This window comes from Populus trichocarpa, chromosome 5, assembly GCF_000002775.5.
Source record: "Populus trichocarpa isolate Nisqually-1 chromosome 5, P.trichocarpa_v4.1, whole genome shotgun sequence".
Lineage (NCBI taxonomy): Eukaryota > Viridiplantae > Streptophyta > Magnoliopsida > Malpighiales > Salicaceae > Populus > Populus trichocarpa.
In genome coordinates this window covers 9,018,030-9,036,341 of record NC_037289.2, presented here as the reverse complement: position 1 = coordinate 9,036,341, position 18,312 = coordinate 9,018,030, and the positions used below count along the sequence as shown (strand labels likewise).

Sequence of the window (18,312 nt, the reverse complement as noted above, 5' to 3'; positions counted from 1 at the left end):
AAACTTGGGGAAATCTTTTGAAAACATTTTTTAATTAAATTTCTCAAAAATTTCTCAAAAATTTCTTGAAATAATTGAAGGGATCCAAAGGGGAAAACAAGGAAAAAGACATCCATTAATGAAAACGAGCACGCGTTTGTTAGAACCATTAAATTTCTCAAGAATAGTCTGCGCGTGGAGCCATGAATGTCAGCCTCTCCTTGCCATTATCACAGACATCCCTAACCCAGGCATCCAAATCCCTTTTTAATTACCAAAGATTTTGAAGTGAGGCCATCATTCAATAACTTTACCCATTACCATCCGACGGTCTAGGATCATCAAAGCCATGAGAAGAAGCTATAGCGACGTTCGTTCTTAATGGTTATACAATGCTAGAAAGACAAACCAAAGTAGCAAAACCCCTCGAAGTTTCCTTTTAGTTTAATGGCACAATTTTGTCTCTCTACACTCAATTCAATCTTAATCTTGGTCCCTTTACTCTTATTCGTCCTAATATCATCACCTCCTCTCTACTCTGCAATCATTTGGTCCTTCCATCTATCTTGTACATTTAAGCTTCTGCATATATTTCAAGAATTAACTCCATGGTACATCATATGTGGCCCTTAATGGCGTGATCTATAAGAATCTTTATTAATGGACCAATAGTTACAGAATAGAGAGTTGAAGGATAAGGAAAAGTAAAGGGATTAGACTAAAGAAACATTTGAGAGTAGAGGAACCAAATGTAATGTTAACTTTTTCACTGTTATTCATGGCCAGACAAGAAAGAAAACCTGATACGACTGACGACTAGTCTTGTTCAACTTTGTAAATTGCCCAGCGAATATTGCTGGTTGACCTGTCTCTCTCATTGGTTAATTTGGTTCTATAAAGTCTTCACAATGAGATAAACTATCTATTTCGTTATTTTGTGCCTGGACTTGGTTGCCCTGAGAATCTAACTATTTACAAGCTTTAATATTCGAAAGCGTACTTCATTTTCACTGTAATTATGCCGAGTTTCTTTGTGGGTTTTCTTTGTTTTTGTGTTATCTTCTTGTTTTGAAGCTAAAGTTCAAAACTTTGTAACAGAATTGTTACCTCTTCTCTTGCTTTGCTCTTTAAGGCAAAATCCAATTCTGAGTTATGCTCGCTCTTTCTTTCTTTTATTAGTTAAGGAAACATCGTGGGGTTGAGTTTTTTCAATCACTAGTAGTTATCAAGGAAGTGGGAAGTGGGTTTTGATGAATAAGAATTTTAGTCACAGAGATTCTCTGTGGGGTGTTAACCTTCATCAACATGTGCTGCTTTTAAATATTGCTGTCTCTTTACTTTGCTTCTCTACTCCAGGGCTGCAAGGAGGCTACCTTGGCTACTTGAATTCTGCTTGTAATTCAAGGTGCTCTAAAGATACTGTTAGAATTGTGTATGTTTTCAAGGCAAGTTTATCGGAGGGAAATTTTGGGGTTTATTAGAATTGGCCATTTTGCGTATTGGGATTAACTGGTGGTTCGACTGATTCCTTATCAGCAAAGGAAGGAGCTTTTTATATCTGTTGTGGTTTCCAAATCTCTAGGTGAGTCTCTCTCTTTGTTTATTTAGTCATTGTAGTGTTACTATGATGGGTTAAACAAAATATTCCCTTTTCTTCGAAGTTGTATGCCCGGGAGAACAACAACGCATTATTCAACTGTAATTCTAATGATGAAGTTTTTATCATGGACAATCATGCTATTCGGTTGATGGATTCTTTGTGGTTGAAAAAGGGCTTGTCTCATAGTCTGATAACTAATCCAAAACCTACTGAGATAGAGTCCTGCCTAACCAAGATGTAACACTTAACTCCTAGGCCATGGTTAATGAGGAGTGATATGAGTTGTTTGGGGGTGGGGGGCTTGTGTGATTGGAACTCACAGCAATCCTGGAAGAAAGGGGGAGTGCAGAAGATGATGGACATGTTACGGTTCCGCTTATGAGACTATTCAGATACTAGTTTCACTAAAGTTGACACATGAAGCTTCGGGGTGGAAATAGAAAACTTGAACCTAGACATCACATAATACATATGCTATACAAGAATTCTAATCTGTTGCAAGCAGTCTTAACTCTTCACTATTAAATTGCGATGATTAAGCTAATGCAGTTCTGCCAGAGCCGCTACAGATTTCCAGTAATTGCAACTTTGGTAATCTATGGGCACGCAGTTGTTTCTTTATGCAGTGGGAACGTGGTCACCCTCCACCCTTGCTTTTACATCAGTGCATTTAGGTTTTGGATAAGCATTGAATCCTGGTTGCTAATTGCTAGACTTGTGCTGTTGATATTTGTTTTTTACAGTTGGCGATTACATTCTGCTTTTTGATGTTGTAAATATTGTAATTTTTAGGTTATGCATATAGAATTTATCCTTATACTCTTATGCATTATAGAAATGATGCTTAAGCTCAGATTGTGCTTTGTGCAGATCCAGCATACTCCCTTTGCATGGGAACTGATGCTGCTGAAGTAGTGGAGACACTGCCATTTCCTTATTCCTTCAAGGTAACTATGAGCCAAGGCCTGATTTTCTCCTACAGTTGGAATCGTTTGCTTCAATTACACAGTTATATTGTACTGGCAGTATCATCATTTCTTATAGATTATCCCGGACACATTTTCAGTGATGCCTTTTCATATATTTAGCATCTAATTATGTACTAATAAACAAATTAGCATATATCTAAGTAAATTATGTGCATCCATTGTCCATCACAGAAATGAGGCTATGTATGCAGCCAGTTCGCTTGTGCCATTTTTGTGGTGAAAGTACACTATTTCTTTTTCGTTGCCATCTTGACTGGGTAAATTTCGTTCAATTGAGTTGAGAAGTATATGGAAATAGCCTTAGTGTTTATTAAGAGAATAATCAATGATGGTTGGTAAAATCCTAATATTTTAGCAAAGAAGTCCTTGTTGTGTTTATTATGTCGTTCTACATTTTTTAAGTGTTTTTTTTTCTCTGATTATTCAACTCCATTTTCTAGATAAATCAATGCACTTCATGCTTTCAGGTGCATCACTCCATGTGTACAGAGTTGATGAAGTTGGTCGATAAAGTTTCAAAAACATTTCTAGAAATTGAAGCAGCTCGACCTCGATGCTCATCAGGAATACAGGCACTATGCTTGTTAAACAAAGCACTTGAGAAAGCCAGGCAACATCTTCAGTACTGTTGCGACTCTAGCAAACTATATTTGGTTGGTATCCTTTATTGATTTCAGATGAAGAAAGTATGTAATAAGAATATCATCAACAATAATGCCTGCCACACACCCCCACCTACACATACTGGTTGTTCTGGGATCTCTTGGATCTGGTGATTTGTTGTCTCAGCATTTTGTTATATCCATGTGAGCTATCATTTTTGTATAAAAGGTGTGAATCATATGTTTGCACTATGGACAAATATTTAATCTTTCTGCAGTAAATGATGAATTTAACAGCGTTTTGTTGTTTGTTGGTTTATCAACCTTTCTATTTCCTGATCTGTTAAATTAACACCCATTTAGAGAAAGACCTAATAAAACAATCCATTTAAAGATAATTTCTGGTCTGCATTACTTTCAGGCAATAACGGGGGATGCTATTGTCTCAAAATGTCAAAGATCAAGGAACTTGTTGGAACAGACTTTAGCCCAAATGCAAACAATGGTTCCAATAATGTTGGCTGCCGAGGTTTGTCATATTACAGGCTCCAGGGCTTCCATTCGCTTTTTTTTCTTTTTTCTTGTCTCAACTAGATGGTGATGTGGACGGTAACATGGTCCATGAGAAAACTATATAACCTTCAGCAACTCTTTAGCTATATTGTCTGTAATATGTAATTATTCCTGTTCCCTGATTCTTTTCTCTCTTTTTTTTTCAATTTTCGCTCTTGTGTTGCATAGTAATTCAGAGTCAGTAACTAAGCTGGCTGCTTATTACTTGCTCTTCTGAAATAAGGACATGGTTTTTCCTTAAAACAGTCACTGGCATGATCTGATTGGTGATTGCTTAAATTTGAGATTGCAAGCGCGTGAAGAAGAATTCAATAACTTATTTCCAAGTCACCTGCTTCAATCTAGTTATTAAATCATTAAATCTGGCAAAAGTTATTGTGAATCCCTGCTCATTTGATGTTGCTTTTTTAGAATTCTTTTGTTACAAGTACTTCTACCAGTATCTTTTTTTTTTTTTAAATAAAATTGGGCATCTAATACTCAAAACTGCTATGGGCCTAAAACTCTTTTAGACCACCTTTTTTTTTTCTGTCAGTTTTCTATTTTCATTATTATTTTTTTTATCTTGTCTTTCTCTTGTCTCTTTGTTCTTCTATAGGGTTGATAAGCGGTTGTCTTTGCAGATATCTCAAATTATTGATGATCTTAGGGCAGCAATGTTTATGCCGGATTCCTCTGTAGAAGAGGCTGGTAAAGCCATGCGTGAATTGCTCAAGCAGGGCAATTTAGGATCTCAGTCTATGGTGAATTCTGAAATCAAGGCTATTCAACTTGCAGCTTCGAGACTGCATATTACATCTCGAAAGGCCATACTGATAGAGAAAAGATCTATTAAGAAGCAGCTAGATAAGGATGGTGGCAATAAACCCGGAAAAAGGAGTATCTTAAATTACCTTATGTTTCTATTGAAGAAGTATGGAAACTTACTCATTGAAGAGCAAACAGAGACTCCCAAAGCTCAGCATGAAGGATTATTTTCACTGAAGAACCCCAGTGATACTTCTTTCCATCGACAATACAATCAAGTAGAGTCTTGTGTAGGATGTGAGCAGTATGAGACTCAAACTGACATGTTTAGTAGAGCTACACCCCCTGAAGACTTTAAGTGTCCTATATCTATGAGAGTGATGTACGATCCTGTTGTTATTGCTTCTGGACAAACATTTGAAAGGATGTGGATACAGAAGTGGTTTGATGAGGGTAATGATACATGCCCAAAAACCAAAGTGAAACTAGCTCATTGTGCATTGATTCCAAACACAACCATTAAAGACCTAATATCAAAGTGGTGTGTGAAGTATGGAATCACTATTCATGACCCAAGCATTCGAGCATTGAGGTTATTGGACATTTCTATTAATTCGATCGCTAGTTTAAGCAGTTCCATGAATGATCTAAACCTTCCACTGGATATTAGCAATATATCCCTGGGGTCTTTAGATGCTAGTTACAGTTCAGATGCTTCACGATCTAAGGTTGCAAGTGGGTCAAATTTGATTTTGGTACAGGACAATGATTATTCCTGTGAATGCCATTCTTATACAAATATGAATCAGCAAGACTTGAAGTTTCTGTCTGGACTTGCTGAGCTTCCCTGGGATTCTCAATGCAATATGGTTGAAGATGTCAAGGGCTGTTTGCAGTGTAATGATCAAGTTTGCCCTTCTCTATCATCTGAGAATTTTGTCGAACCTCTATTTAGATTCCTGAGAGATGCACGTGAACAACAAGATATAGGAGCTCAGAGAGTTGGATTTCACTTGTTGCTTTCATTTGTCAGCAAAAACAGGTAATTTATTCTCTTTGTGGTACTAGTTATAGGAATTCTTCAATTGTTTATGGTGTCTTGACCTATTTATCTGCTATCTACCCTTATACTGTATGAATGGTATTCTATAATGCTCGAGCCTTAGCTGAATGATGGTAGGACAATCGCTGATGTAAAAAAAAGTCACTCGATCTATTTAATCATATATTTCTGCTGAATTTAGAAATTATCTGCTCTAGGATGTATAGAAAATGACTTGTTAATACTTTCTCATTGAAAACTTTGCTTTAAATTGGGCAGGATCATGCTCTGATGTAACAGATAATTGTTTCCACCAAAGCATTGCATGACATTTGACAAGCTAAATGCTACAATAGTTCTTTTAATTCTCTTTGTTGATACAAGTCTAGTTCATGCTTCTCTTATACGAGGATCTATGGCTAGTAGTTTCATTGCTAGGTTTTGCTTATTGCAGAAGTGGAATATCATACTTGCATGAAGAGGCCTTTAATCTGTTGTCATCATTCCTTGATTCTGAAGTAATTGAAGAGGTTCTTGCCATATTTGAAGTGCTGTCTGGCTACCCATATTGCAGATCTAAAATCACTGCATTTGGTGCTCTTGTTTCTATCCGAAAGATGCTTGACTCCCATAACAAAGAATTCCAAGAACTGGCCATTAAAATTCTACATAATTTGTCCTCAAACGATGATATTTGTTCCCAAATTGCATCTATGGAGTGCATCTCAAAATTGGTTCCTTTGATGAAGGATGGGAATCTCTCAAGATATTCTATAGTTTTATTAAGAAATTTGTGTGATCTTGAAGTGGCTAGGGTTTCTGTTGCTGAGACAAATGGATGTATTGCTTCTATTGCTGAGCTACTTGAGAGTGGTAGTCAGGAGGAACAAGAGCATGCAGTGGCCATTCTGCTTTTGTTATGCTCTCAGCGTCTTCAATATTGCCAGTTGGTGATGGATGAAGGTGTTATCCCTTCCCTTGTTGATATATCTATCAATGGAACTGACAAAGGGAGAGCAAGTGCTTTGGAATTGCTTCGGCAGTTAAGAGACATCGAATATGATAATGATCAAGAAAGCTTTTGCTCTGATCTTGTTACTGATAGAGATGCTGACCACCAAACAAGAGAAAAGAAATCATCTCCCAAGACATCTGGATTTCTCAAGAATTTATCAGTGTTCTCTATACGCAGTTCTGTTGCATCAAAAAAGAAGAGATGACACTTCAAACCGCTCCTTTTTCTGATCTTTTGGGACTCAGAATCCTTTTTAATGTCAAATATAGAATCAACCTTTCCAGTTTTCTGTTTCTCATACCTTGTGGTGCTACTCCTTGTCTGGAATGGAATTGCAATAGCATCAAACTGAAGATATTTTATGTTTAATTGGTAAGGGTTTGTTTCTCTCTAATACTAATTCCCAGCATGTAGAGTTCATTAGGTTCGATTTCCTAAGCTGTATCTGCTGCTATGTTCCTTCTGTATAGTCAATACCAATGTATAGTTTTGCTTGATGTTGTTAGGAAAATCATTTTGATTGTCTGGAATAAGCTGCATTTATCCATGTATGATAATGTGTATTCTTTAGTCTTGTTTGATATGTTGTTAGGAAGTTGATTTTGATTTCTGAAATTCAAGCTAAATTTATCCATGAATGACAATTTTAATTCTTGCTGCCTCCCATCTTTTTATTCTACAAATTCATGAAGTTTTGTCATAGTCTCTGGCCAACAAGACCATATTCCTGTAATTATCAGTCAATTGCATTTCCCTCATGTTTTATTCCTGTTGATTTCATTTCAATCCATCATCCGCATTATCTTGTGCAAATGAGTAGCTGTTAAGAGCCTACACTGGTGTTTTTATTTAGAGAAAATTCAAAGTGGAAGAATTTTTATTAGTTTCTTGATTGTATTTGAAATATCTGTTGACCATTACAAAATCTTTCCATGCTTATGCATTTCTATTGACGTGTTTAGTTCGGGATCTAGCTTTAAAGCTTTTATATCCCATACAATAACCTTATGCTGCAAATTCCAACAGATGATGCATATAGTTTTATGCCCAGGTGCAAATGATTTGCCTTCTCATTGGGCAGGGTCTTCTTGTTGCTTCTCAACTGCACACTGATTTATTATTTCATTTCACTATGGTTTGCATTTGCCCTTTTTCTGTTTCTAATTTAGGCATTATGTTTTTCTGGTGTTCTGGTTTCTTACTGACTCCGCATTCTTAACTTCACTAATCTTGTTCACATCATAAAATGTTCTTTTTATGAGATTATTTCTATGTTCTGGGAACTGGTTGAATGGCAGCAATTGATAGCTCTGTTGCTGTCTTTTTTTTTTAAGGCAATCAAAGCTGAGGTCAGTAGTGAATTAGTAACTGACTTTGCAAATATTATTTTTCCATTTGCATGCCGAATTGAGGAATTTAGAAAGCTTGGTTGCCAAGTGTCAATCTCTGGCAGGAAAGAAATGAGGTTGCCGCCATGTCTTGCTGATGGCAGTGCCTCAGGGATGGAGTTTTTTTCTTTGGTCTGATGTAATTAAATGCTGAAGTTCAGCAGTTAAAGGGAGAGGAGGTGATTACATGGAGTATGATAGATCTTAAACTTGAACCTGGGATTGGAGCTCAGGCGTGAATTTGATCTGAACATTTGATAAATGAGCAGCTTTGATGGCCGAAGCTGTTGGAGACACAAGCATATGAAGGTGGTTGGGGATTCTCCAAGGATCCAACACTTTGCCAACCCTTGGTCTCCTAACCCCCATCACTTACCTTGATACCCATCATTTTAAAGATGCCTCAAGTTATATTTATCTCAATAATATGAATTATATATTGAGTCCTTAGATCTCAATGCTATGTCTTTCTCATCTTATCTTGTGAGATATATATTGTAATGATTTTGTTTATCACCAACTTGTTTTAAATATTTTCCTCTTGGCCAAAAGGAAAGCTTTAAGACAATGGTTAACTATTGACGGATAAAGTATTTTGTACAGAGGAGCTGAAAGAAGACGACCCATTGTAAAAGCTCATTAGAGGTCAAAACCCATGGAAAAGAGGGCTACCGGATGCTGGACCTAATTTTCTTAGGTCTGGCTATGTGTTAGACCTAAACGTATGTGCCAGACTCAACTTGTTTGGGACTCGGCTATGTGCAAGACCTAAGCACTTGTGGTTGCTAGACCCGAATTTTTTGGGTTTAGTTACGTGCTAAGACCAGACACTTCTGAGTCAAGCAAGATGCCTGACCTAACTCTTCTAGGCTCGACTATATTCCAAACCCAAACACTTTTGGGCTTGGTAAGATGTCAGGTCTAACTCTTTTGGGCTCGGCTAGGCACAAACGCTTGTGGGTTTGACAAGATGCTAGACTCAACTCTCTTGGGCTCGGCTACGTGCTAGACTTAGTTGCCTTTGGACCTAGAGGGATGCTAGACTTGATATCCTTGGGTTATTATCTCCTTATACCCTAGCTGTGTAAAATTCCTCAAAGAGCTGATTATATGTCTATCAACATTAATGCTGATTATAAGGGTGGATCCTATCAACATTAATGTTGTGTATGAAATGACGTAAAATTGTCTTTAATAAGCAAGTGATACTCCCATCATAATTAATGTCGTGTAAGAAGACACTTACATCAACACTTAATGTTGATGTAAGGGATTTCCTCCACACTTGGGTGTGAAAGGAAAAGACTTTCGACCTCTCAAATAAAAAGAAGAAAGTTCAAGGTACATGAATTAACGATCTAGGTAAGAAGTTCACAATCTTTACTCTCTTACAATATGTTCTCAGCATTTATCATGAACAAACTAAGAACAAACATTCTTGTTCTTAGAATTTAATGTTCATTTATTACAATTCCGCATTATAAAATCACTGATGTAATCACCGGAGGGTTTTAAAATCTCATAAACAAAGACTATTTTGTAGGGATCCAGGCTTCTGTCATCAACCTTTTAGACTCTCAGTTCTGGAGAAGAGAAGATTGATATAAATGTGTAATCATCTATTTTCTAAACGCTCAAAAACTCAAGTTTTGTAAAATATTGGATTTTGAAGGATCTTCAATTATCATCTCCGACATGTAACTAATTTGGTGTTCTTTAGTCATCATCTATATTTTTCCTAACATTTGAATTACTACATAAACAGGAACCATTAAGGAAAATCCTGCAACTATGGCAACCCAAAAGAATCAAAATTGCCTCTTCTTTAACCTCTTTTATATGGATGTGAATAAGATTTAGCTCCAAGTCTTTTCATAAGATGTAAAATGGCTTGAATGACTGAACTGATGATTGTCATCTGCCTGCATATTCTAGTATAGTAGTCTCCTTGTGACCAACACCTATGTGTTTGGCATAGAATAGTCTGCACGAAAATTGTAACCCTTTTGTTTTGGAACTTAATAGTAATATTATCTTGAAGTCATAATGTCATCTCTGGAAAGTGTGATTTGAGTTGCTGGGATGGGTAGCAAAGGTTTGGTGTCATTTGTTTTCTGCTGGCCTATTTTGGCACAAATTGCCGGTGGGGCACCCTATCATTTTCTCATGATCTTATCCATGCATGTATCTTTATCATGGAAAACAAAGATCTTTATCATTTGTAATTCATGTCTCTCCTGAGTCCTCCTCCATGATGTTCCAGGCCAATGTTCTCTTCTGGTGATCAAGATGCATTCTCAAATGATGAATTTTTAATGAAATGCAAGGGGGATCTTCTTTTCCTACTTCAGTATAATGGTCTCTCTCTCTCTCTCTCTCTCTCTCTCTCTCTCTCTCTCTCTCTCTCTCTCTCTCTCTCATCATAAATATACCATGATAATAAAAAAAAAACTGAAAAACCAATAAAATCGAGAAAGTTTGAAAAAAAATAATCGAAAAAACCAAATTGTATAAAAAAAACTGATTAAACTGATTATAATTTTTAATAAACCGACCGGTTCGGTTTGGTTTCGGTTTTATAAGCTTGAAACTGAAAAAACCGAACACCCAAATCGGAAAAAAAAAACAGAGAAAAAAAAAATTCGAGCCAAACCTGGAAAAACTGAGCCAGTTGGCTTGAACTATTTTTGTTTTTAAAATAACTGAACCGAAATTAGTCGGTTTTAACTGGTTTTGATTTTTTTTTTTTATAAAAAAACCTAGTTTTAATTATTTTTTTTATAAAAACTGAATTATATTGAAAATGATAATTCACAAAATATACGGTGGGTGATTTAAATGGCTTGCTGTCGTTTTCTGTAGTGGAGCAGAAGCTTGCATGACAGAGATTAAAATATATGCTTTTTTAATTATTATTATTATGAGCAACGTCTCAAGGGCTTGATTGATTCTCTTGTCTCTACTCGGCAGACTATGAGCAAATTTACTATTTTTATTTTTGTAATGAACATTACAAAATCATCATCAAACTAGTTTTATATTTGTTGCCAACAACAATTATCCCTCACTCTATGCTGATGCACATGTCTTGGATTCAAATCCTCATTTACATACAACGAATAGATTTGCTCCATCTCGTATTTGTTATGAATAATTTGTCCAAAATCCGATCGAAAATAGATTTGTTCTCACTATACAAAACCTAATTCGAGAATACCCCATTCGTGAAAAATAAAAAAGCTCGCCTAGATGAGCTAAAATTTATCCACGAGGGTGTTCCTCATATCAAATAGTAGCATACAATGAGTAAATAGCAATTGAATTGAAGTAGCTCAAATTGTAGCAAGAAATTTGGAGTATCGCTCAGTTGATTAAAGATTGTTGTCCTTGTACTTGAGGTCGTGGCCTAGTGGGGGAAGGATCTTGTTCTCTTTCTCTACACCTGGGTTTGATTCTCTCTCTACATGCCTGTCATCCTCACAGTGCCTTACTTGTTTATTGGACTTGCAGGGTGTTCAGTGGATCCGAAAATTAATCGTGATGCGCGTAAATTGGTCCGAACAGCTGAGATTATAAAAAAAAAAAAAAAGATTGTGGTCCTTGACTCGAAGTGTAGGCTTATACTTGAAAAAAGAAAAACCTAAGAGTTTCCTCTGTTTAGCGAGTGCAGTATCTAACAAAGATCCCCCACCAAGAATTGAAAAGCCAAAATCTCAAAAAACACCCGTTCAAGCCTCCCCGTTTCCTGTTCAACGGACATCCCCACATGGTGGTTATGTCACTGGGGACCATAGCCCACTGATCTTGTATATGGTGTACATTCCTTTGTGATTTCCTATGGCTATCTCTCTTCTTTCTCTCCTTCATTTCTCTTATCTTTTCATTCCCTATATATATCTTCTGCTATAAATATCTTCACATTTATTTTAGATTGAGACTTAACATCTCTCCTTTTAAGCTCATTACCCAATTCTATCACAAATACCAAAATATACCCACCATTGCTTTTCTAGCACATATGTTTTCAGGGCTAGTAACATAGTGGAGTGGTTGAGGTTTTTTGTTCAAAGGTTTTTAGCCTTCAGGAATTAGGACATCGTTCGATAGTATCACATAAACTTATGCTGTCTCAAAAACACACCTTTTGCATGGACATGACTGTGTTAGAAAGACAGCAAGCAAGGTTCAAATGGCTGCTGCTGCTGCAGCAGCAGCAGAACAATTATGTGAACCAATACAATTCCCTTGAATCATGTTCGATGCCTACTGACCAGTTTCATGGTTTCGTTGATCATGAGTCAATGAATGGAGATATAATTGATTGGAAGAAGAAGCCTGAAATGTATCTGGGGAACAATGATTTGCCAAAATATGGTGGTTTTTCATTAAATGGCACTGGGTTGGTTGCTAATAATAGGATGGATTTTGGACAAGCAGAGGTAGCGGGATCTGTTGAGATTGATCGTTGTCTTTCAAGGACTTCTAGTTGCCAAATTGGGGTGGTGGAGGCTGCGAAAATAGAGGAGAAGGTGGTAGCAATAAAGGTGGCAGAAGATTTGACCTTGATGGAAAATAAGCAATCCAACAATGGTAATGGAGACAATTCAAATAAGAGAAAAGCAGAGGTATGTCTCTTCATCTTCACTCCAAGTTCATTCAATTCAATTCTCAAACAGGAGTATTACATGATCAAGACTTTATAAGAAAACAAATTTTCTTAGCAATAGTATATGAACTTATCAGTATCAGAACAGGAGTTGAAAGTGAATCTTCAATTCTTGTAATTCAAGAGAGAATGAGCTTTTCTTTGTACCTCTGGTCAACGCAAGCCAATCCTGTCCTTTTCAGCCTTTGTGTAATCAGAGTGGCTTTATCTTTTAAACAAAATCTTTACTTTAATCAGCTTGATGAATTTGGTAAGCTAAATCATATGATCATTGACAAGATCTTCAACTTCTCTGCATTTTTTTCCTTGTTTGTTTAGTTTGTTGCAGCAGAAGAGTGTGACAATAAGATTAAAGAAGTAGAAGTCGACTCCAAGGTCAAAGAGAAAAGCAGTATAGGAATTTCTGCAGATTTTTCAAAGGAAAATCAGCAGACTTCAGCTTTACCGAAGACAGATTATATTCATGTCCGGGCACGTCGTGGCCAGGCTACTGACAGTCACAGCTTAGCTGAAAGAGTAAGTAGGAACATTTTTCATGGCATAATTCATTCAAGTTACATGTAAAGTTATTCGTCAAAATTAATGCTGTCACCTCCACTGAGTTCGGTTATATGTCCTTGATATATTTTAGGCCAGGAGGGAAAAGATTAGTAAGAAAATGAAAAGTCTGCAAGATCTAGTCCCTGGATGCAACAAAATAACAGGCAGGGCCGGAATGCTTGATGAAATCATCAATTATGTCCAATCTCTTCAAAGACAAGTAGAGGTAACCATCCTAGTTAATTTGTTCTATCAGATGTTTCTTTTGAGAATTCAAATAATCAAATTTCCATTTACTTACAGTTCTTATCCATGAAACTTGCTGCTCTAAACCCAAGGCCAGAATTCAATATCGACAACTTTTCTGGGAAAGAGGTAAGGTTTTAGCCACTTGTTGGAATGTTATAAATGGGAATTCAGATTGTTTGATTTCTCCTAGAACTAACTTGTTCTTCTAAATAATTATGCAATGAAGTTTTCTGCTTACGTAGAGAGTTTTCCAGCAGCCAGTATGCCATCAACAATTTCCAATTTGACCCACATTCAACCAAATCTAATGCAACGACAGGCAACAAGCAGCGAGCCAAAAGCTTTGACAAATCCTCCCCAACTTGTTCCAGTAAAAACTACAAGCTCTTCAGCATTCATCAATGACCTATGTCTTGATCCATTAGCTGTAATTGCATCTACACTTGGTGATTTAAACCCTTTGCTCCTTTCTTGGCATTGTATCATGCCCTTGATCCTGACATATAATAAATCAAATGCAGCAAGTTCAACCTTTTTGGGATGCTGACTCACAAAACCTTCAAAATCTGGGGTTCAATTAAAGTTAATCAACTTCTCTTTTCTTCTTCTTCAACATTCACAGGTAGCTAGACACTAACATTCCTAGTTCTGTAGTAAACCATGCTTCTACCTGTACTTAGCATTTTCTAATTCATGTTTTTTTTTTCAGGCGTCTTCCGAGGAATCTATCAGTCTCAGACCAGCGATGTAATTTTGGAAACTAATCAGCATCTCAAGAATTCAGATTCAATAATTCAGAAATTCTGATTATTCCGGGCACTGTAAATATTTCCCTCCACACACGTATAGATGGATGTCGCAAAAACCATCATTAATTCTTACCAATCAAACAATCAAATTTCTTACATTGCAAGACTAAAGATATCCAATATGTCTGCATCTATGCACTTGGAAATTACTGTTGATATGCTTCTTGTGCTCTTGTACGTTGAAAGAAAAATAGGACCTCATGATTGGTACTATAAGAAAGGTTGATAGGAAATAAAAATGATAGAGGACCATGAACCATGGTTGGTTCATTAAAGCAAAGTGGGGGCAAGGAAAGCTGAAAGAAAAGGGAAGGAGCTTGTTGTTGGAACGGATGAGCTGGCTAGCTTAGGCTGCTTAGCAGAAGAAAGCAAAAGAAAGCCATTTGTTTATAGGACCACAAACCACTGGCTTGAGAATGTTGTGTCTGTAACTGTACGTAGCTGAAATCCATAATGAGTATTTGGTATACTGTGTTGTAAAAATGCCTTATTTTTGTGCCAAAACATCACAATCGAACGTTTTTTTGGCTTATACAGCTGGTATTGTCAAATTATAGTACATGGTCCTGAATGTTCTCCACATAATTCCCACTATTCAACTTAACTGATAAGGTAGAAGGTCTGAAAGAGAGATAAGAGAGAGAATGGGCTTTTGGAGACATTAGTACTCCGGTCACTGTTAGATCTTTTTTAAATTCAGATATGTTGTGCGCTTTATCCTACTATATAAGCTCACTGAACAAATTTGGTTTATATGGTGTCATTTGAGAGATATAGCCATTGCAAGTTTTCTTGGGAAACTGGATTTCAGGTAGCCATAGTCGCCAGCTTGGTTTTACTAGTTCACCGTTGGATCAAATCCATTTTTCACACAGAGGTTCGCCCAGAGGTCTTCTCAGGTTTGAATGGTAGAGATTAGATTCCCACATTCTTGTAGTTTTTTACTCGTCGGAGTACCTCTGATTAGTTTGCATATCTGATTGCCTTTTTGTAGGTTGTGTTTGATCTAACCATTGAATCACTCTGATTATTTGATATGTTATACTATACTTGCTTATCTTGAACTAGACCATTGAATTTTAGCTACTTTTATCTCTATTATGTGTACTGCTACTTCGAAGTTACTGTCCAAACATGGATACAAATCACCTAGAAACTGGTTGACCGATTCACCAGAAAACGATTGATCGGTTCACCACACAGCTTGCTTCCAACCTAGCCATAGCCATTAAAAAACCCTTTAACACTTCCACAAACACCAGAAACACCATGACCACAAACAAAACCACTCACCAACCACACCAAAACACCAAGATTAACCCTAAACAACCCCACAAAAAGAAAACCAAACTACCTCCACACAAAACACCACCATGACCCTAAAAAACGTAACCACCCTCAACTCAACCCTAAGAACTTTATAGATGGATATAATAAAGGCCTCAAATGCTACAACTCATGCCAAGATAACCTTTTTTCCACTGCAAGAGATTGACATCATTTTGGACATTCCGAATAATGTCATTGATGAGAGTGCATCCAAATGGAACCAATGCTTAGTGGGATTCTTCCCAGGTTATAAAATGCCCTATCATGCAACCAATTTTATTGCATTCCGAGTATGGAAGAATTATGGCCTTGAGAGTGTCATGACAACATAACAAGGTTTCTTGATCTTTCATTTCAAAAGTGAGGATGATGCTAACTCGGTTATGGAAAAGGAACCATGGATGTTTGAAGGGAAATCTATTATCCTTCAATCGTGGCACCCACACTTTGTTCTTAACAAGAACAAAATCACAAAAGTGTCGGTATGAGTTTGTCTTCAGGGATTACCTTTCTCCCTTTGGAATGAGATCAGCCTAGGCATGGCCATGAGTATGGTATGGAGACCTTTGTCCTGTGAAAAACATACTCTTAATGGCACCTAACTTGATTATACAAGAGTTTGTGTGGAATTGAATGCTTCACTACCTATGGTTCATGTTTTTCAATTTCAGTGTAGGTTATCTATAGAGCCTATCACAATTATGATTGATTATGAATGGAAGCCAGTAGCTTATGAAATTTGTAAAGTCTTCAGCCACTGATGCAAGGTATCGGTTGAGGCCCTAACCATGTCGGTTGAAGACATCCTCGAGATAAAAAAGGCAGAGATGCTTTCATGCTTGTAGCCAATGTTGTCAAATTACGAGTTAACTCGTAAAATCGTACGATTTTACGAGTACATGTGAAATCGGGTTAAAAACTCGAAATCGATAAAACTCGGTTAAACTCGTTAAAATCGGTAAAATCGTACCGATTTCACGAGTTTGAAAGAAGTAAAAAAATTAAGTAATTAATAGACTTCCCCAGCCCCAAGTCCCCTTTGCCCTCTCTCAAGAATCTCAACCCTAGCACCAACAACTAGTTTCACTCTCTCTATCTCTCTCAAAACACCTATTTTTTTTCTTTACTTTACTTTGTCTGCGGGTCTGCCTCTGATTGTCTTTTTCTTTTGTGCTCTCTTTATCAGGTTAGTGTTCTTACACTTCTTGTTATAAAATTGTCTCATTCTTCTTCTCTGTTAGCCTAACTCGTTTCATTCCAAGAATATTAATTGACCCATGAATCTTTTTCAATTCTTTTTAAGATAGAATGACACCAAAACTGTTGCCAAATTACTAACTTTGTAGTACAAACTAATGGTAATGGACTCAAGAAAGGCATCCCATAAAGTGGGTTTAAAGTTTAAACTTTAAAATACAGATTTGTAGGAAATTGTTTAACAAAGAATAAAGGATTGAAAGACATCTTGTAAAACTTGTGCAATCTGATAATTAAGGCTCGATATTTGAAACGCATAATGTGTTGCAAATTCAACTGTTTAGTATTCTGTGTAAAATTAGATGAAACAGAGGAACATTTTGTTATGCTTGTATAACTACTTTTATGATTTCTAATGCTAGATTTGTTATTTTGGATTCACTGATCTTTTTCCTTCGTCATTCATCGTTGAAATTTCTTGATTTTAAATGCAGGAGCCCAATTGTTGAGCACATTATTGGGTGAAAAAGCTATTTGCAATGTGAAGAGATTGAATTGGTATATTTATTTAAATTGGCATATTCCTCTGTTTTAGCTGGCAAATATATAAAATAAAATGGCATGCTTGACTCTTGGAGTAATTAATGTTAAATTACAATCATGTTCTATGATTAATTCATGAGAAATGAAGTTAAGGGTCTACAAACTCTACACATGATTTTTATTAATTCTATTATGAATATGCACTTACATTTTCCAAAGTATTTTGTGAGTGTCAATCATGATGTTAGAAACTTAAAAGATAAAAGGAGTGACCTTGATACTCCTATATATGCTTGTTCTAAGTCACCATCACTACATCCTGCAAGATGGTTATTTGAGAAGATGTTGTTAGATGTGCCAGCTAATAAACCCTGCATTCACTTCCTTGTCTATGTCATAGTTTAAGCCTTCTTCAAAATTGAAAATCGTGACTTCCATGTTTGCATAATCGGATGATGATGCTAGTTTTGGTTACCGAAGTAGGGTTTGTGATTAGTGTAATGGGCTTGTGTCTAATTAACCAGAGCAGTCAGATGGTCATAATTGAAGCATAAGAAAAATTATATTATATTTTTAAGTTATTTAAATTATGTGTGAATAATTATTTGAATTATGTATTTTAAGGTGTTTGGACTTTTCTATTGTTTATTTCACTTTTATTTTAATTAGGTTATATTATTATTTACTACTTGACTGAAATTATCAATATATAATTAATTAAAACATTTTACTTATGATTTTACGATTCGATTTTACGATTCGAGTTTAATATATTGTATATTTTGTGTCGTGTCAAAAAAACATTTTTGACAACCTTGCTTGTAGCTCACCAAATATTATAACTAAAGGGGCTGCATCTGTTTTGATTGTTGTTGTTCTGGCAAAATCAGTAACCTAAACAAATAGATTAGATGAAACCGGTTGATCAGTTCAGCCACCCCATGAACCGAATGACCGATTAAACATAACAGAGGTCCGAGGAGCTACTATCCTTGAAAATCACCTGTGTATATTGTGGCTAATTTGGGTAGATTTTATGCTATG

The 18,312-nt window shown here is 36.3% G+C and overlaps 2 protein-coding genes across 9 annotated transcripts; both read left to right on the top strand.

The window, feature by feature from the left end:
* The first annotated feature begins 484 nt into the window (after window positions 1–484).
* Window positions 485–8,535, top strand: LOC18099268 (U-box domain-containing protein 5). 4 transcript variants are annotated; one of them, XR_002981900.2, is made up of 7 exons: window positions 485–1,561; window positions 2,450–2,526; window positions 3,036–3,221; window positions 3,592–3,699; window positions 4,367–5,532; window positions 5,987–6,919; window positions 8,040–8,535. XR_002981900.2 is itself a non-coding variant. In XM_024601452.2 (6 exons), exons 2-6 carry the CDS (start codon window positions 2,470–2,472, stop codon window positions 6,750–6,752), a joined length of 2,283 nt encoding a protein of 760 aa, XP_024457220.2. In that variant the 5' UTR covers window positions 485–1,561; window positions 2,450–2,469; the 3' UTR covers window positions 6,753–7,204. The 4 variants fall into 4 exon arrangements, 1 of the variants encoding a protein (XP_024457220.2); XR_002981898.2 differs by having other exon boundaries at window positions 7,968–8,535; XR_002981899.2 differs by having other exon boundaries at window positions 7,960–8,535.
* Window positions 8,536–11,773: 3,238 nt separating this feature from the next.
* On the top strand, window positions 11,774–14,682 carry LOC18099267 (transcription factor HBI1). Of its 5 annotated transcripts, none has more exons than XM_024601353.2 (7): window positions 11,775–12,560; window positions 12,920–13,117; window positions 13,233–13,367; window positions 13,445–13,516; window positions 13,710–13,817; window positions 13,912–14,012; window positions 14,100–14,682. In XM_024601353.2, the coding sequence occupies exons 1-6, from the start codon at window positions 12,057–12,059 to the stop codon at window positions 13,969–13,971; spliced, it is 1,077 nt and encodes a 358-aa protein (XP_024457121.2). In that variant the 5' UTR covers window positions 11,775–12,056; the 3' UTR covers window positions 13,972–14,012; window positions 14,100–14,682. The 5 variants fall into 5 exon arrangements, with proteins under 5 accessions (XP_024457123.2, XP_024457121.2, XP_024457124.2 ...); XM_052452866.1 differs by having other exon boundaries at window positions 11,778–12,560; window positions 13,617–13,817; XM_024601355.2 differs by lacking the exons at window positions 13,710–13,817; window positions 13,912–14,012 and having other exon boundaries at window positions 11,774–12,560.
* Window positions 14,683–18,312: the final 3,630 nt, after the last annotated feature.